General features: G+C 54.4%; 1 protein-coding gene across 5 annotated transcripts in view; it reads left to right on the forward strand.

Annotated features, from left to right (window-relative positions):
* The first annotated feature begins 290 nt into the window (after window positions 1-290).
* CACNA1E (calcium voltage-gated channel subunit alpha1 E) overlaps window positions 291-19,021 on the forward strand; it is a 98,404-nt gene continuing 79,673 nt past the window's right edge. For 3 of the 5 annotated variants that reach the window (XM_027894155.1, XM_027894156.1, XM_027894159.1), the window contains exons 1-2: window positions 291-693; window positions 16,971-17,237. In XM_027894155.1, coding sequence (XP_027749956.1) covers window positions 311-693; window positions 16,971-17,237 — 650 coding nt within the window. In that variant the 5' untranslated portion in view covers window positions 291-310. Of the gene's footprint in view, window positions 694-16,086; window positions 16,431-16,970; window positions 17,238-19,021 lie in introns of those variants that run through there. The other 2 variants (XM_027894154.1, XM_027894157.1) reach the window with 2 other exon arrangements.

Raw genomic sequence — 19,021 nt, forward strand, 5'->3', positions numbered from 1 at the left:
GTCAGAGAGCTGCAGGTTCAAGAGGTGCAGGGGTGACCTGTTTGGGAAAGGTGAGGAGAAAACCAAGGGAGGCAGTGGTACCCCTTGCCCTAACCTTGGGGGTCCAGTCATGTGTGTGCTGTGCCTGGCTGGAGACTTGTCTAACCCAACAAGCCCAGGGGAAACAGGACTTTTGGTTGACATGGTGGGGGAAGGGAGGGGACTGTGGTGCAAACAGAGCAAACCCTTTAGCCTCCCCTCTTTGTCTTGTTCCCCTCCAGAGTGATGAGCCACAACAGCACCCAAGATGCTGGGATTTGGCACGTGCTCCATGGGCGTGCCAGGCAAGGGGGGTGAGCTGGATGGCGCCTCCCCCCACTACATCCTGGCCCTGCCCGAGGAGGAGACGTGGCGCAAGCACCGGCTCGGCTTGATGCAAACCACCCACTCCTGCAACCTGCTGGAGCCCGAGGGCCTGGCCGAGGCCCTGGTCTCGAGGGCTGCCAGCTTTGATGCCCTCTACGAGCCCCGCTCCCAGGATGCTGACGCGGACACCGGCAGCGCCTTCGACCTGGGGCTGGGCCAGGACGTGCCCGTGAGCCCGGACGTCATCAAGCGCCGGCGGGGCGGGCTGATCGAGCAGAGGGACATTATCAAGGCACACGAGGCACACAAGATGCAGAGCACGCCACAGGCACGGAGGAAGGAGTGGGAGTAAGTACCAGAGAGCCCCCCAGCCCAGGTGGGCAGCCGGGAGGAGCGGGAGCGTTCCCTTGTCTGGTTTGGGGCTGGCGGGAGAGTCTGGGGAGTGTCATGTCAGTGGCATCATCCCTGGGGTGCAGCTGCCACCTCATCTCCTGTTCCTCCTGAGCTGGGCTGCTCAGCTCCAAACTGGAAGGCAGCATTCCATGGAAACAGTGCACTTTGGGTAGGGGTTCTCTACGTTGTGAGGTGGTTTGTGGGACAAAGAGAAAACTTGGAAGATCTCAAGATGGTTTTCCTTGGATGCAGAGTGAGTTTTGTGTGTGTTTGGGGTCATTGCCTTCTGCTTTTGCTGTGGCTTGAGCCCTGCTGTGAGGGGATTGTCTTAGATGTGTCACTTGGTGCCATGGTTTAGTGGGACTTGGCAGTGCTTGGTTAATGGTTGCCTTGATGATCTTAAATGTCTTTTCCAACCCGAATGATTCTATGGATTGTATTTAGCTTCAAGAAGTGTTCAAGTCTGAGTCAGAGCAAGTAGGAGACATTAACAAATTTGAGAAAACAGAAGTGCTTGGCAGAGCTAGAACCCACTGGTTTTATTTACTGTTTTCTTTTAATTAACTTATTCCTATAGTTTGCCGTTGTGCTGTGAGAAAACCCTGGCTCCAGGTCACGGATTAGTCTCCCCAATCTGGCACTCACTGTGTGACCAAGTCTGCAGCCACGTGCTTCAGTCCTGCATTTAAATTACAAGCTTTCCCTTCCCTGTGTCTGCTCAGCAGAATTGGTTGGGATAAGCTGTTGCAGCACATCCTGCACCAGTATCACTGGTCTGGAGCAGCTCCCTGCCTTAGGCACTTAATTTGGGGAATACTGTTTAATAAAACACCCAAAGGAGTTGGGAGCCCCTGTATTAATTAGATGTGGCACGTTGCTTTGGTGAGATCCAGGTCAGTGTGAAGCTGGTAAGGTTTCTTTGGGATGTCTTCCACGATAAAACAGCTTGTGATAACACTGAGGCTGCTCCTGCTTTTTTTTTTTGGAGAGCAGCCCATCACTGAGGCAGGATCTCCCTGGCCCTTTCAGCTCCGTGCTCATATCCCTGTGTGTCCAGGGAACCTCCTGGCTGGTGGCTCAGGCAGCCCTGCACAGGGAAAATAAATTGACATATGGGCTCGGCAAGCGCTTGGTGCCTTGTTATCTTTTGCAACCCGCCAGGGATGCCAGATGAATAAATCATGGCTGGGCAGGAAGCAGAGGGATGGCCTTGTTAATTGTCGGCTGGCGGAGTGAGTCCCTAGAACGGCTGCTCGCTAATTAACTGCCTGGATCCTACAGCTCTCTTTGGTGGCAGGGAGATGAAGCCAGAGCCCTTCCCACTCACACTGTGGGGGATGTGCCCCTTTGGCCACCCTCAGTTGCTCCATCCAGCAGTAACTCAAACACAAAGCCTAATATTTCTAACACTCTGGGAATACATGGGTGGCCGTGCCGGCTGCTGACATCCCAATGTGGTTAACAGGATGGTTTCCCCAGGTTAGCAGGGTCCAAACTTTGCATTTCCCAGCTCCTGGATGCTTGGGTTTGTCATCTCATCCCACTTCATGACGGTTTTCTGGGAAGCCTCTGGTGTGGGGTGGACACTGGGCTCTGGCACTGATGGTAGCTCTTGGGCTTTGCAGACCTTGTGTGCCACTCAGGACCTGAGGGCCCCACCACCTGTCTCTGCCAGGTTCCTTTCTGGGAAGTTGGTGAGCACCAGGGAGTTTGATCTATTCCTTTCCCAGACTTAGGTACCATGATACTCCATCAGCCTGCAAAAACTGCACACCAGAGGCTCTTGCTTTAAGTGTCAGGAGAGGGACTTCTGATATTGGGCATGGAGTGACAGAACAAGGGAGAATGGCTTTAAACTGAAAGTGAGTGGGTTTAAGTTTAGGAAAAATTCTTCTCCGTGAGGATGGTGAGGCCCTGGCACAGGTTGCTCAGAGAAGCTGTGGCTGCCCTATCCCTGGAAGTGCTCAAGGCCAGGTTGGACGGGGCTTGGGGTAACCTGGGATAGTGGAAGGTGTCCCTGCCCATGGCAGGGAGTTGGAATTAGGTGGTCTTTAAGGTCCCTTCCAACCCAAACCACTCTTTCTAGGATAAACCAGTGATGTTTTCCCCAAAAGCTTTGCCAAAGCCCAGACTGGTGTGCAGAGCTAGTAACCCTAGCACCACGGATGCTCTCTGGGAATAGATGGATAGCATGTGGGGGAGAAAAAGCCAATTAATTTCCTTATGTGTAATTTTATTAGTAATAATGCAATTTCCTTGTGATTTAATTTTCAGAAGGGCCCATCTCACATGCCTTCAATCACCTCTCGCCTGGGCGGTCTGGCTCTGGTGAGTGGTGGTGGTGGTGGGGGGGTGTTTTCCCGTAGCTCCAACATGGCAGTGGACATGAAGCAGAACATGAGGAATGTCGAAAATGGCTGGATATATGCAGCAGGAGGTCTCCCTGTACTCCTGTTTGTCAGCTCTGGCTGGGTGGTCTGCGGTGTGGTCAAAGGTGCACGTACCAGTCCACCTTGTTCTTGTGTGAGGGATTTAAGCCTAAGGCAAACGCTAAACCCCATTTTCCATAGTCCCAGCCTGATGCCCTGCCCTCCATCCCTCTGTTTTGGTGCTGGGATGGAGGTATGTGGAGAGATCTGCTGTGGTCCAAGGCTGGGTGGGCTGCTGCATGGAGTGGTCGTGGCTGAATTGCTGATGCCTTTGCTCTGTGTGTCTGGCAGCATCGTCTGGGTAACGTTTAGCTTAGAAACAGCTCGAAAGAGGAGCTCCTCATCAAAACAAGCAAACGGGGAACCTCCTGTGGCTTCTCTGGGCTGAGCAGCTGCTTCCTTAGCTGATGGTAAGGACAGGCAGAGCCACGCTGGGGACATCCCAGAGAAGCTTCAAGCTGAAGTGGAAGCAGACAGGACCCAAATCTGCTTTGCATGGCCACAAGCCACATGTGCATGGGAAATTTGTTAAGCTTAGCTGGTGATATTTGGGGAATGCAAGCTGCGCTCTCGTTTTGGAATGATACCTGCAACAAGGATGCGTGGAAAAGCCTGATTCCCAGATGCTGGGCAGGGAGCATGTGAGTAGAGGAGACTGGAGGGAAAGCAGCAGGATGGTGGTGCAGTGTGAAGGTGAGATGCTGTAATTCAGCACTGGAGTACCTGAGTGATGAGTGGCAGGTTTCGGCGTCCCAGAGAAGCGATGCACTCTGCCCACAGCATAGGACAGTGATCCTAAAGAATAAGGTAATTAGAAGTGATCTCCTGTCTTGTAGCATCTTGGGAGTTAATGCCTCTGCTGCTGTGAGTCTGTGAGGTCTCCCTTGAAGGGTGCGATCTGGTTCACGGAGCTGCAGGGCAGGAGAGCTCCCTGGGATCCACACCTGCAGCACAGACCGTGGGGAGCCGTTTGCGTTGGAGTGTGTTGTTACTGCAGCTCTGCCTTGGTGCCGTTTTATGGGAAGCAGGGAGAGAACAGAACAAGCTGAAGACCGCACAGAGCGTTGCTAACAGATCTCAGTGGCTTTTTATGACTTGGCAGCCTCTGTCTGGTTATGTGCACGCTCTGCGTCCCAGATTACAAATGAAGCTGGCTTTTTTTTTTTTTTTTTTTTTTTTTTTTTTTTTTTTTTTTTTTTTTTTTTTTTTTTTTTTTTTTTTTTTTAAATCTTATTTTTTTTACTCTTGCTGAATGAGACAAAGGGGTCCCCTGGGTGTGTGTTGGGCTGGCAGCTCAATCAATGCTTCCCAGCATATTCCCCAGTACCATCTGGGTTTAACTGGCTGCAGTGGTGGGGAGAGGGCAGGAGTGTGCATGGGGTGGCACTGCCGCTTGTCTGGGAGATGCCCCCGGGTGCTGGGGCTGTTCTGGCAGCTGTGTCAGCACTCACCACCCCGTCCCTCCTTGGCTCTGCAGGGAAGGGACAAGCCCCAGGTGGCTCTGGGTCGCTGCCACTGATGCTGGTAGCTCTGTGGCACATTTTTGGGAGAGGTGTTTGATGTAGTGGGTGTAGCTGCTGTGCTGTAAGCAGCATCCCTGCTCCCACCTGAATGGGCTCTGGGGGCAAGGGACTGGAGGAGGGCATTGGCTCTTGGCTGCAGCATCAGCACTGAGAGGGATCTGTGAAACAGCAGCCCTTGCTCCTCTGTGTGTGCTGCTGGGGAAAGGAGAAGATGTCCCAGAATCCCACCCAGGTCTCAGCTCTGACACCAGTGTCCAGTGCCTGTCACCCCTCCCCAGGTCTCCCTCCTGACCTTGCCCTGGGGCGTGGGCCCGTGGCTTCCTCCAGCACTTTTGCAGTGTCAGTGACTGCCAGAGGCAGTCGTTAGCCGTGTCCTTCTCCACCATAGGCTCCTGTTCAGCCTTCTGCTGCCATCTCTCCAGGAGCTGGGGAGGGCTGGGAAGAAATGCTGGGACAGCTCAGGAGCTGTGGGGCCTCTGCAGGTGAAAACCCTAAGATGTTGGTGGCAGGTGATCCTGGGGTTATGTGCCTGGGAGCATCCTTCATGGAGATATACCCATGACTCCTATGCAAGTCCTCTGCAACCCAGGGCAAAGCAATTAACTTCTCTGAGAGCCTAATGAGTGCCTTGGTTAAGGTGATTCTCTCTGCTTATGTTTTACCCTGCATGAGGAGTAATGCAGGTGGTAGAAAGGACTATGGATGTGCTAAACCTGGGAATGGGGTCACTGAAATACGACTTTTGTCATGGTAACTTAGCCTTGAGCGGCAGGGAACCATCTCTCCCAGAAGTATCTAACCTGGACTTCCCTGCGCTCTCCCTGCTTCCCTTTGGTGCAGACCAAGGTTTGGATCCTTGGGGAGGAGTTCATTTTCTGACCTGGGATGAACCTGAGCTCCACTGAATATCCTGGCAACAGCACGGAAATAGCAGCATCTTTCACTGAACTGCCTCAAAGTCTGGGTTTCTGGCACACCCTGGAGGAATTCCCTCTCTGAATTAATTCAGGTGACTGCAAAGTCTCCCAAGGGCTGCCAGGGGGGTGGGCACTTTAGGGACAGTCCCAGCCTTCCTGCATAGCAGAGCCCACTGTTCCAGGGAGCTTGGCTCCTTAGGAGCTGGCTGCTGAACGTGGAAGACGGGGTGGTTCCCGGCAGATGACTGCTCAGGAGCTGCTGCCTCGTGTTTTGCCACCCCATCCCGGCAGTTCCTACTTCCCTCACTGGAATCTCAGCTGCAGGTGCTGGGAAGAAGCTTTATTAGCACATCTTGGGGCAGCGCTGAATCCGTGCACTGTGCTGTGGCTGGTTGGGTTTCTCAGGAACAAGCCTTTGGAGGGAGCTTCCCTCTTGGCCTGGCCATGGCTCAGAAATGCTGAATTTCTGGGAGGCAGGGCTGTCTAGAGCAGACTGCCCAGGATTGTGTCCCTGTGTGTTTCGAGTATCTCCAAAAGTGATATCTCTCTGGGCAACTTGTCCCAAATACTTAGTTCCCCTCACAGTGAAAAAGCTTATTCCTATGTATAAGCAGAGTCTGTTTTATTGCTGTTTGTGCCTGTTGCCTCTTGTCCAGTCACTGGGTGCCACAGAGAGGAGCCTGGCTCTGCCTTTTTTTTTTTTTAAACTGTCAGGTATTTTATGCATTGATCTATTTGAGCCTCTGTTTTGAGCCTCTTCCAGCCAGATCGAGCAGTCCCAGCTCTCCTGGCTTCTCTCCCTTAGTCACCTTTGCTGGATTTGCTCCAGTAAGTCTGTGTCTCCTGTCCTGGGGGCACAGCACTCTGGATGTATCTTACCAGGGCTGCATAAAGGGGATGGGTCACCTCCTGGACCCTCTGGCTTTGCCTAACACAACCCTGGAGGCTTTTGGCCCCCCTTTTTGGAAGAGCAGATGGCTGGCTCGGGGTCAACTCAGTGTCCACCAGGTCCCTTAGGGCTTTCCCTGCCGAGCTCCTTCCCCACCAGGTTGTTCTTCCCCAGGTGCAGAGCTTGTTGTTTGCCATGAAGCTGAACTCCAGGCTGTTCCTCTGCCTGTTTCTCCAGGCTGCTGAAATCCCTCTGGATGGCAGCACAGCCCTCTGCTTTAGCAGTCTCTGCTTTAGAGCATCTGTGAGCATGGTTCAGTGCAGCGCGCAGGCAGTGAAACTTTTGATATTCAGTGCTCATTTGCACCCTCATCCTTTCCCTCTCATGGAATAATTCAGCCTCTTGTCCTCTCCCAGGCAGCCCTGTGTGATTCTGATGAGGGGGCGGGCTGCTGGCTGGGAGATATTTGTGGGAGAGGTGTTTTCCAGCCTCTCCGCTGTGTACGGCTGATGTTATTTATTACTCTAAGGTATAGTACACCCTGCCCCCCCATACTATTTGTATTTCAGAGATGGTGGGGTAATAAGTTAATTCAGGGTGGAATTCAAGGACCTCAGGAGGTATCTAGTCCAATCAGACAGTTGTTTATTTTTGAGGTAGCTCAACATTTTGCATTTTAAAACGCAGTGGATGTCTAATTTTGGGCACGTGCCCAAAATGGTTTCCTGACTGAGAGGGTGGTGAGGCCCTGGCACAGTTTGCCCAGAGAACCTCTGGATGGATGTTCCATCCCTGGAAGTGTTCAAGGCCAGGTTGGACAGGGCTTGGAGCAACCTAGTCTAGTAACAGGTGGCCCTGCCTGTGGCAGGGGGTTGAAATGAGATGATCTTTAAGCTTCTTTCCAACACAAACCATTCAGGGATTCTGTAAAAGGCTGGGAAGGTCCCCAAAATGGTACTAAAGCAGTTTTCAAAAGGTGACTCTTGATTTCCCGAAGTGGCTTTTGAAACACTGAGACCTTTCTTAGAAAAACAGAGTAGAGATGCTCTTCTTGTCTCCACTTGTCTTTTTCATGCTCAATGGGAAGGGCTGCTCCAGTCCTTCAGCACAGGATTATGCATGTATGCATCGTCCAAAACCACGTCGTGTTTCTGTTGTCTGGCTGGTTTTGGGCTGGTGCTACACACTCCAGCAAGGATCTTGCTTTTTAACTGGGAGAAAAAAGGGCTGGTGCTTATCCCCAGCTGTGGGGAAGGAGGTCAGTGTGGTATTATCTTTTCCAAAACGCACCAGAAAGAGCCAGCGTTGTCTCGTCTTTCATGGATGATTCTAAGCAGCTGCGTGAGCGTTGTTTGGTGGGACAGAGCTTTGCTGCAAGATTGGAGCGTGGCACCATCGTGGCTGATGCTGTAACATAACACACGATGTCTCCATGAGAGCTCTGATCCAAACCACAAGTCCTTTATTTGTCATCAGAGAAACTTCACAGGGGTCACTTTTTTTTTTTCCCCGCTGCAGCTCACAAAAAGTAAACTGGTATCTGATATGCTGTAACTCTTTTCTGTGCGTTCACTCGAGTGGAAATAAGCCTAAAAATTCTTCTATGAACTTTTTTCCCATTGAGGAATCAATGGGAAGCCATGTTCTGGTGGGGCTGGGTGAGGGTGTTTGCCGTCACAGAGGCTGCTGAGCTGATGAATCCCTGCCGAAGCAACACGGGGGATGGTTTCTTTGCACCTCCCAGCACTGAGTAGCTTTCAGAGAGAGGTTTTGCTCTTTGGCTTTTTCTCTTTCACAGGTTTGGAAGATGGGAGCAGCATCTCCTTCCTGGCTGCGCTCCAGGGACGGGGCTTCTCTGGCTATCTTGAGCATCAGCTGCTCAGTGCAAGTTCAGACTTGGTGGAAATTTTTTTCAACAGCTCCATCTTCTCCTGGCGCTTATCCTGACAATGTAATTTTGTCAGAGCCACCCTGTTTGCCAGCAGGTTGCTTTGGAGAAAGCTGAGACTCTGAATTTGGCTTCATTAGGTTGGAGATGGAATTGGTGGGTTTCTAGTCCAGCTTGCTTTTTGTTTCCAGGGGTATTTACAGCCCAAAGGCAGAAAGGAGGCTCCTCTGTCATCCCACCATGTGTTTTGCTGTGTTTATCTGACTTGAACCTTGCAGAGTAGGCAGAGAAAGCAGGGGATGGTCCTCAGGCATGGACCTGCCTCTTGTGGGGGCAGAGAGGAGATCTAAGGGAGAAGAAAACCTCCTGCTGGCGTTGACAGGAGCTAACACTGCTGCGCCAGAGGGGTCACGAGGATGCTGAAGGAGAAAGAGGGATTTCTTCTGCTTTGGGTAGTGTAGCACTTGAAAAAAAATGCTTCTCAAAATCCCTCTCAAACCTTTTGACGGGCTAGAAATAAGTTTTCTTTTGCTGGCTTTGTATGGATGGCCCTGGGGATGTTTTTTCTGATCTTGTTCCCACGCACCAAGTTTGGCAGCTTGGTGTGTGGCTCTTGTGAGTCTTGGGTGGCAAGAAGGGGAATATCCTTCTGGGGCTGGGCTCAGGCTCTTTCCCTTCCTCCTTTCCGTGGTCTCCCTTTATCCATTCTGTCCAGTCTTGGTCTTTTGGGCAGGGTAATTTTCGAATATTCATATTATTTTCCCCATTGGATCCTCTCAAGTGGGACCCACTAGAAATGCATTGCCCAAAACCAGACCCATCTGAGATGGAGGAGGATGGAGAGCTGTGATCTCACCTCTTGCCAGCTTGGTTGGTATGAGGCTGGGATGCTCCACAGCTTTTGGCTGAGGGGAGAGGTTGTGTAGAGGGATTTGGGGGTATGAAGCGGGGATGGAAATTCCCTTTAATCTGATGGAAAAGCAGGAGAAAGGTGGATAGCTGTTCTGAGAGGTGGGATTGCTGCATGCCTGCCCAAAGCAGCCAGGATGCAACTGGAAATGCTAATTTAGAGCCCAACTCTTAAGGCTAAATAAAGCTGCAGGGCACTTCAGGCAATTTATTAATGAGTGATTATTTCAGGGCTCTTCATCTGAGCTATAAAGCCTCCTGGCCTAAGGCAGAGTTAGACCAAGGAGAGCTGTGTCACCAGGAACACTCGAGCGGGGTGTTTAGGTAGGAAATGGGAGAGCAGGCAGTGACAGAATCCTTCCCTGCTGTGTGGCATCACTGCAGCCAGCACTAGGGCAAAGGAATGGTGTTCTCTCATCTGTGGTGGTTTAGGAGTCTCACCTGCCTCTGCTTGAGGTGTCAGCAACCCCTTGTGCTCGCTCGGGTGGCGTGTGCACCCGCAAGTGGGGCTGCTGGTGTGGGGTTTGGTGTGGTTTTGGGGAGTACAAAGCCCTGAGCAGCCTGTGGGAGGTGGGTGAGTGCAGGCACTGAGCTTCACAGTGGCAGAGGGAGACCAGGCACCAAAACCAGCTCTTGTGAGTTTTGTGGTGCTGGATGCACATCCCTAACGTTGTCCCCATAAATGCCCAGGTTTCTAGGCTGTCCTTTAAGCCTCTTTCAGCTCTTCCAGACTGACGTAATTTCAAGGCTGGGTTGGATGAGGCTCTGAGCAACCTGATCAAGTTGAAGATATTTCTGTACTTGGCAGGGGTTTGGACTAGAGGGCGTTAAGGGTCCCTTCCCCCCCAAACTGTTCTGTGATTCCATGATTTGGTTGCTGAATCCCCCTTTGATTCAAGATGCAGTATCCTTCTGCTTTTTCAGTAGTGCTGATGTATGAGCTACTCTAGTCTCACAGCAATGCAGTGGGGGAGGACAGCCAACTTGAAGGCTCTGTGGTGCGTTTGGGCACTTTTGGTGGCTTCAAGAGGTATGTGAGGAGTTTAAGTTGGGGTGCACGTGATCCCACGGGCCTTGGGCCACCTGAGCAGGACGTGGTGCCAGGCTGTGGTGCTGTCATCTTGTCATGCCTGCCCTGTGCTGAGGAACACCTGGGGAAGGATAAAAAGCAGGTTATGCACAGCTCCTGATCCTGTTCTGACATCCTACCTGACTTGCGGAGACACCTTTAACGTGTCTCCCCTTTGCTTGCACAGAAAGATGTCACAACAGATCAGCCACTGGGAAGCACCTGCATGTAGGGGAGGAGGAAAAGGGGTGGAGGCTCTCAGGGTTTCCTCCAGGCTCTGCCTGGAGCTACCTAAAATGCCATGGCTAATGCAAGCCATTAGTCCTGACATCTAACCCCTAGAGAAGCCGGAGGCTGGTGAGCCCTGCTGGGGTGTGGGTGGGATATTGTGGGTTTGGCAACCTTGAGTGGGACCTGATGGAAGCTTACCTTCATGTTTATGTGGCATTTCGCTTTAGGTTTGTGTTGTGTTCTGCTTGGCAGCTGAGAGCTTGCAGGCATTTTAAAAAATGGGGGCAAAGATGCTCCAGGCTGGGTTCTCTTAAGCAATCACTTGCAGAGGGGTTAGGAAAAGGGACGCCTGGGGTGTGGGAATGCAAGGTGTGCTGCACCTGGGGTCTTAAGAAGGGGCTGCAGGGGGAAGGCTGGGTGTGAGCTGCTCCTTCTGCACCTCCATTACTTGCAAGAGCTGGTTGTGAGGGAGGTGTGATGACCAGAATCTTAGTTTCCAGAAGGTTATTGCCCCATCCCAGCAAAGAGAGCTTTTACAAGGTTGTTTTCCTATTGATTTTAAAGATGCCACAGCTGATGTTGGACTCATGGGTCTTGGTAATTAAAAGTCAGCAGTGTCTGTGAACAGGGGGGTGTTTTATGGCAGCCAATTACACTTTCAGCTCCAAGCAGATTCAAGCTTTCCTGCCGCTGCTGCTATGTGACATTTGGTGTGGCTGCTGCAGCCCAGTGAGCAGGAGAGGGGTCGGTGGAGTAGTTGGCAGTCACTTAAATCTGGAGGTAGAGTTGATAGCTTGGTGTAAGATTTGCTGGCTTTCATTAGTTCTTCCAGCCATCTGATTCCTCTGTGAATAAATTGAAGTGCTGATCCTGCAAAGTCAGCCCTTTGAGTTGGTGTTGGGAGCGTGTCCTGGGCGTTGTGGAGGTGATGGTGCTCACTTCTGTAAGTGCTGGAGAAGGCACGTTCTGGTGGGATGGGCAGTGCTGTGAGTCGGGTGAGGTTGTTGGGGAAAAGAGTGAGCAGATGGCAGCGAGGAAACAGCCTGCTTTGGGTGAGGGCTGCCTTGCTGTGGGGCGGCCCAGAGCCTCTGCTGTGCTCATCCTGGGGCTCTGTTGGCAGGAGAGATGCCAACAGGGCTGTCGTGGCCTGTGCCACAGCTGCCAACATCTGCTCGAATGAGCATCAGGCAGACTCTGGTGTGGTGCCCTCCTCTGGACATGACATCCTGGAGCTGCTTTGGACCATTCTACCCACATCCCTGGGGGAGCTGCACCAGCCTGGGAATTTTGTGCTCAGCTCAGCAGAACTTACCCTTTGCAAATGGGGAGAACATCCTCTTCCTAATCCAGCAGGTAATGAATCTGTTCCTGGAAAAAACCCTTGCATTGCTTCTGAGTCACAGCTACTCAGTCTCAATTCGAAATTTGGCCAGACCACCACTGTAGATGATTCTCATCTGATTCCACCACCCCCCCCCCCCCCCACCCAGCATAGCCATATTTCAAAAATAAATTCAAGTAAGGATGCCAAAAGCCACTTTCTAAGATGAGTGCAGTCCATCACAGCTCCTGGGAATATCAGTCATGGAAGGGGAGCCTCTCCTCACTTTCTAGACCCTTCCTGGGCTGCATTAGAATCCCAGAATGGTTTGATGTTGAAGGCACCTTAAAGATGATTTAGCTCTAAACCGTTGCCATGGGCAGGGACACCTTCCACTAGACGAGGTTGCTCCAAGCACTGTCCAACCTGGCCTTGGTTCCAGGGACGGGGCAGCCACAACTTCTCTGGGCAATCAGTGCCAGGGCCTCACCACCCTCAAAGGGAAGAGTTTCTTGCTAATATCTAATCTAACTTTGCCCTCTGTCCTTTTGAAGCCATTCCCCTTTTTCCTGTCACTCCACTTGTCCTTAGTCCCCCTTCAGCTGTCTTGGAGCCCCTTTAGGCACTGGAAGGTGCTCAAGGTCTCACTGGAGCCTTCTCTTCTCCAGGATGAACACCCCCAGCCCTGAGTATCTTCAGGGACTTGTCCCTTGCCTGATGCTTTCCCCGAGCAGAGGAGCAGCTTTTGGCTTTCTGAGCAACATGGGGATTAGCAGAGGATACTTAAAACGCTATTTCCCATTTTTTTGGGGTGCCTGTACAAGCAACGCACAGGTGGGAGACTTCGGGGTGCCGGGCTGAGCCAGAGGCTGCTCCAGGGAGTTGTGCGCTAACTGCGTGGGGGGTTTGCTTCTGCTTCTGAGCATCCTTCGGGAAGGAGGCGGGGGGGCAGTCGGGGGTAGCCCAGACGAAGCCCTGGCTGCTGTCTGAGGCTGGGGGATGCAGGGAGGGGACAGCTGCCACTAGATGGCAATGCCGGAGCGGCGTCAGCGGCCCCACCACGGGCGGAGTGTGCTCGGGGGGGGGGGCTCTGGCTCACCTGGGAAGGGGCAGCCCCGTGTCTCTGGTGATGCCCCTGGGGGGCATGTCTGGGAGTGGTTGGGGAAAAAGCAAGGAGAGGGCTTGGATGGCAATATCAACGTGAGAATCTGTAGAATCATTTAGGCTGGAAAAAAACCTGTAAGCTCATTAAGTCCAGTTGTTGACCCAGCGCTGACAAGCCCGCCGCTCCACCGTGTCCCCAGGTGCCGTATACTATATGTCTTACAAATCCCTCCGTGGATGGTGACTCCACCACTTCCTTGGGCAGCTTGTTACAAGGCTTGACAACCCTTTTGGTGAAGATGTTTTTTTCCCCCGAATATCCCATCTGAACCTGCCCTGGTGCAACTTGAAGCTGTTTCCTCTTGACCTGCCTGCTTGTTGCCTGAGAGAAGAGACCAACCCCCACCTGGCTACAGCCTCCTTTCAGGGAGCTGTAAGGAGTGGGGAGGTCCCTTTTGAGCCTCCTTTTCCCCAGCCTGAACACCCCCAGCCCCCTCATCAGCCTTGTGCTCTGGACCGGAGGAGTGTTAGCCTGTGGTCGAAAACCAAGCACATCCCAAGCGCCTTCCTGTCCTAGCACCACCTGTTCCCTTGCCTTCTTGGATTTCCTTCATTCAGAGAAACCCAAACAGCCCCATATATCTGGCTCTGGATCCCTGTGCTGTGTTGAATCATGCGGGCAGCAGCCACTCTTCTTCCTGACTCACGGATCCCAGTGTGCTGGGTGAGGGTCAAGATGAGAACAGCAGTAAACATCCTGGGAAACTGAGCTTGCATCTCTTGGCATAGCCAGAGACTTGTTTTTTTTTTTTTTTTTTCCTTTCTCCTTTGGCTTTCAATCTTCCCTTAAGGAGCTGCTTTCTCATAAATATCCCATCCTTTAGCACTGTCTGAGCAGGAGAGTCATCCTGTGCTCTGCTCCGCAGCAGCAAACACAGAGGTAAGGGATTAACCCTGGGTTCAGAGAATAGCCCACTGCCCCAGCAGAGATGTCCAGCTAATGTGTGTATTCCTGTTTTGAGGGGTCAGGAGGAGGAAGGCTGCCTTCCTCCCCCTCAGACCCTTGCTCTGAGCCAGGGAGGGGATGCAGAGGCAGTCCTGGGTCTGTTGAGGACCTGGTGACCACTCACAGCTTGAGCATTTAGGGTGGGTGGGATCTTGCAGCACAGGTTTAGGGGGTGGGAGAGGCCTTGGGGGGCCGGGAGGAGCAAAAGCAGGATCTCTGCAAGGCTGAAGATCTGCTCCTGGCAGTCTGCCCAGTCTCAGGTTTAATTAACAGTGACTTACAGGTTTGAAAGGTGGGAAGAGTTTCATTGCTCCTGATGCTGCGTTGGTGGTGGGGAGGAGGAGGAAAATGGGATGAGCCACAAATCATAATTGATTCGTTTAGGGCAGTGTCTTGACTGAACTGAATCGAAGGGACTGTAATTAGTTGGTAACTGGTGTGGCCACCTCACTGCCTGCTGCTAGTGGAAGGAAAGCCCAGGGTCATTCTGGCTTGGCTGGTGGCCTGGGAAGTGTTTTGGGAGGAATGTGCCCACCCCTGCTGCACTCTGCTGCAGCGTAGTGGTGATGTAGCTGGGGACTTACCGAAACCCCCCAAAATGACACCCATTTTGGTTATAAGGCTAATTGTAGGCACAGAGTCATTAGAGATGCAGCAGATGGGCATTGTGGTGAGCTGGTGGGGCTCTTGGTGCCTGTCTGTGATACTACAGTCTGTTTTGCAAACATTCCTCTGTTTATGTTGGGGACATATCCTTCCTCTTCCTCACCCGGTCAGCCACAGGGCTTCTGGCAGTGAGAGCCTGGGACAAAAAGCACACCTTGTGGCCCTTTGGTCACAGTGGTGCCTGCAGGGAGGAGAAGTGCCTGGTGAAGTGCTGCCAGGCTGCACCAAGGGAGAAGCCCTTGCCCAAATGAGTTACAATTTATGTTATTAAGGGCTTGATTTTTTTTTTTCCTTTTAAATTTAAATGCCTCAAGTGTTTCTGGCTGCCCCACAGCAGGTGTGAGGGATGGGGCAGCAGCCACTGTGATCGCAGAGTGGTTTGGTGGTGGTGTTGTAGACAGGGGAGAGGAGCATCTTGGGGACACAGGGTGCCTTGTGACACCAGCTGCAATTGTGGGTGCTCTGCTTGAGGCAAAGGCAGGCAGCGAATGCTGAAGGCCCTGGGGAGCTCTTTGACCTTGGGGTTCAGTGGGAGGGGTGTGTGGGGGATCCTGTGTGTGGAAAACAGCTCCCAGGGTGTGCAGAGCAGCGAGGCTGTGACCTGCCAGGCGGGTATGGAGCACTTGGGGACATCCCTGTGGATCTGCAGGTGTACCCTGCGTGTGCCAGGAGGGCAGGGGGGGGTCCCCCAAAGGTGGGTGGGCAGGCAGTCCCTGCACCAGGGCACAGCCCAGCCCAGGGGACCCTGGGCATCCTCGGGTGACCTTGGCACATGCAGGGGTGCAGCAATAGCGGTGCCCCCAGTCCTCTGCCCATAGTGAGTTGGCTGGGTGGGGAGCAGGGTCAGAGACACCTCCCCTCCCCTTGGCAGCTGCTGCAGGGACACATACAGCCCGGGCTGTTTACACCTCTCCGATGAGCTGCTACTGCTTCTGGCCAACGTCATGTGTCAAACAGAAAATACCGAGTTGGGAGGGGGAGGGATGTAAAGAAGGCTGATCTGTATGCGAGTGAGCAGGAGGGCTCTCCCCGGGCACCCACTGGCGACGGGGCGGCTTCGGCGGGGAGCCTCGAGCCTCGAAGTGTCCCGGGGATGGGGGGAGGACAGTGCATGTGGCCGGAGAGATTCTCGGTGCGGGCTGAGATGGGGTGGGGAGGCTGCAGACAAGGGAGCCCCCCTTGCCCCCCGGTTTAGCCACTCACCTAGAAGCACCCGTGTGCTGGAAAGCCCACTGCAGCCAGGGCGGGAGGAGTGCTTCTGGTAGGGTGAGGGCTCCCCCATTGCCTTTGTTCCCTTCAGACCCACCCCTCGACTCTGATTCTCCTTTGCGGCAGCTCCCGTGCTTGCCAAAAGAACGCACTGGATGGAGCGAGGGAGCGAGCCGGGCGTGTTGTGCGTGTGTGCGCTTGTGTGCGCCTGTGTTGCCACTGACTTCATTAAAGCGAGCTGTCCCCGAGCTGCAGAGGCGCGGCAGCCTTTAATTTCGTAGCCCGGTTCCTGCGGGAAGCCGACGTCGCCTTACGCGCTCCTGCCCTGGCAGCGAAGGGCTCAGGATCGCCGGTGCCTGCCTGGGGGCTCTGCCCTCCATCCCTGCCCGCTGCCCCAGGGAGCCAGCAGATGGGTGGTCGGGCTCACGCAGGATGCTGAAGATGGAGTCGGGAGGAAGGAGTTGGACACTTGGCTCCAACTGAGCCGGAGCACACTGCAACCTGTTCCCCCGGCCTCGGCTGCTGCGCTGGGTGCTGCACCGAATTGTGTCTTCTTTGCGATGGGGTGGATGAAAGGACTTGGATCCCAGCCCTTTCCCTTCCTGATCTCTGCTTGCCTTGAAGCGGGGGGGAGGAGGGGGTTGGGGGGTGGGGATTAAAAGGGGCTGGTTTGGGCTTGCAGGCAGAGCGGTGGGAAGGATGTGGCTGGGTTTAACCCCTTGCTTCGTGGTGGAAGGTGCTTAGGGACTGAGCCGCTGCGGCCTCTGGCGAGCACGAAGGCGGGGTCTCTGCCCTCCCTGCTGCCCGAGCGGCCGTTCTGGGGGGGCTGGAGGCAGCGGGATGCCTCTCATGCCGTGCCAGAGGCACTGAGCCGGTGCCGTGCCTTGCCGCCTCTCCTCCACGCGGGTCCCTGCTCCCCTGGAGGGATGGAGGAGAGACGGAGCTGAGCATCACCCGGAGAGAAGGAGGGGGCTGTGGTTGGGACTGCGCCCCGCAACCCCCTCCCTCTTCTCCCCCACCCCCTCGCCGCCTCGGTGCTGCTGCTTTGGCTCACCTGTGTGTTTCTTGCAGGATGGCTCGCTTTGGGGAGGCAGTGGCTGGCAGGCTAGGCTCTGGAGATGGGGGCTCCGACCAGAACCGGAGCCGGCAAGGAGCTCCTGCCCCTGCAGGAGGGAGCCCGGGAGCCTTCAAGCAAACCAAAGCGCAGAGAGCCCGGACTATGGCTCTGTACAACCCTATCCCTGTCCGGCAGAACTGCTTCACCATCAACAGATCGCTCTTCCTCTTTGGGGAAGAGAACATAGTCAGGAAATATGCCAAGAAGCTCATTGACTGGCCATATCCTTTCTGCTCCCCACTGTGAGCCCCCCCTTGCTCCCTGGATTTGCCTCGGTGGCCGCCCAGGACACGTGCGTGTGGCACTAATGGCAGGTAAGGCGTGCGGAGAGGGGTTCCCCGTCCCCTGGGGATGCTCTCCTCGCCCTGTTGCTGCTTTACCTCCTCTGCTCTGTGCCTGATGGGAGCTGAGCTCTTTCTCCCTGCCGGGAGCCCCCCAGCCCCTTCTCAGGCTTGGATTTGTTAGCCCCCCCACGTTGTTGAGGAGGGGTGCTCTGATCCCAGTTTAACCCTGCGTGCTTTGCGATGCTCTGTGCGTGTGCCTTGGGAGCGGGTGGTGGTGTCGCGGCCTCTCCCGTGTGCCTTGATGCCTTGCTGGAGTTTTGTCACCCCACCCCACGCGGAGCCACCCATCCCGTTGAGGGCAGCTCCACGGGAGCCCATGAATCTCCAGTTGCTGCTGGGTGGCGGCTCTGTCCCTCCTGTGTGTGCCCTCTTTGCTGCAGATCACTCCTGGCTGGGGCACAGCCATCCTCACCCTGCAGCCCCCAGCCCCCCACGGCAGCTCTGGGAACTGGCTGCCCCCTCCCTGCGGCAGAGGGAAGGATGCTGAAAGCCTCTGTCTGTGCCCCGTGGCCCTTTTGGAGAAGCTGGCCCGGGGATCTGTGATTTTTATCCCAGGGATCCCCCCACCTCATAGGGCTGGGTGGTGGGTGCCAAATATCCCCCCTGCTTCCCCAGCTCCTCCATCCTTTCATACACCCCCACGCACTTCTCTCTCCTCCCACCCTCCCTGCGGGTGCCCCGGGCGCCTTGGCCGGCACCCAGCACCGCAGCACCCAGCCCCTCATCAGCCTGGGCTCAGTGCCCTGCTGCCCCCTGAGATCCCTCCTGGGCTTTGCCCCCATGGAGGGCCTGAGCCTAAAAACTTCAGTGTGGCCACGCTTTGGCTGTAGGACCCTCCCTGTGCCATGTTCTGCAGCAGTGATTCCATGCAGCTCTCGCCTCTCCTGCTCTCTCTGCCCGCAACTTGTTGGTTGAGTTACTGGCTCCTCCAGCGGGCATGGAGAGCTTTCCCTGGTGCCAGGCAGCAGTGCCTTGGTTTGGTGCAACAGGTACCTCAGGGAAAGGCCTCTGGTAAGGCAGGGGGATGCAGGACAGGTCACCCAACCTGCTGAGCATCACCCAGGAAATGCCCCTTTGCAGCTCCGATATGTCAGGCCAAACCTCTGCAAAGCAGGAACTGGCCCTGGCTGGGGAACTGCAGTGTGCCCCAGGCTCGAGGGCATGACCTGGGCATGCAGGGCCATCTTAGAGGGGCTGAATTCCCTGTGGCATCCCTAAATCTGCCCCTCCTGACAGCGCCCACTGGGTGGGTGGCTGCAGGTGCGTTGGTGTGGCGGCGAGGACGGGGACGTGGTGGCTCAGCGCGGAGCCCTGCAGGGCAGTGGCCCGGCTGGCTGCCTGCTCTTCCAGAATACGCCAAATTATTCATGTGCTTTTTTAGTGGGGTGTGGGAGGGCCCTCGCCCCTTTGGCTCTCGTTTAAAGCGAGAAGGAGCTGGGGTGCTGCTGCTGGCCTGGCACTCCCAGCGTGGGCTGGGGTCCCGTGCCGGCGTGATGTCTCATCTCCAGGCAGCCGCTGTCTCCTAGAGACTGGAGCTCCACGACCACGCGATAAAAACTCCCCAGCATTATTCTCTCCTGGAATTTGCAATGCATGAGGGAGATGGGCTCGTTTTATATATATTTTTTTTTTTTCCAGAAGTAAATGACATATTCCCGTGT

This window comes from Empidonax traillii, unplaced genomic scaffold, assembly GCF_003031625.1.
Source record: "Empidonax traillii isolate 1590-97213 ecotype Southwest subspecies unplaced genomic scaffold, ASM303162v1 scaffold419:size1009643, whole genome shotgun sequence".
NCBI classification, from domain to species: Eukaryota; Metazoa; Chordata; class Aves; order Passeriformes; family Tyrannidae; genus Empidonax; species Empidonax traillii.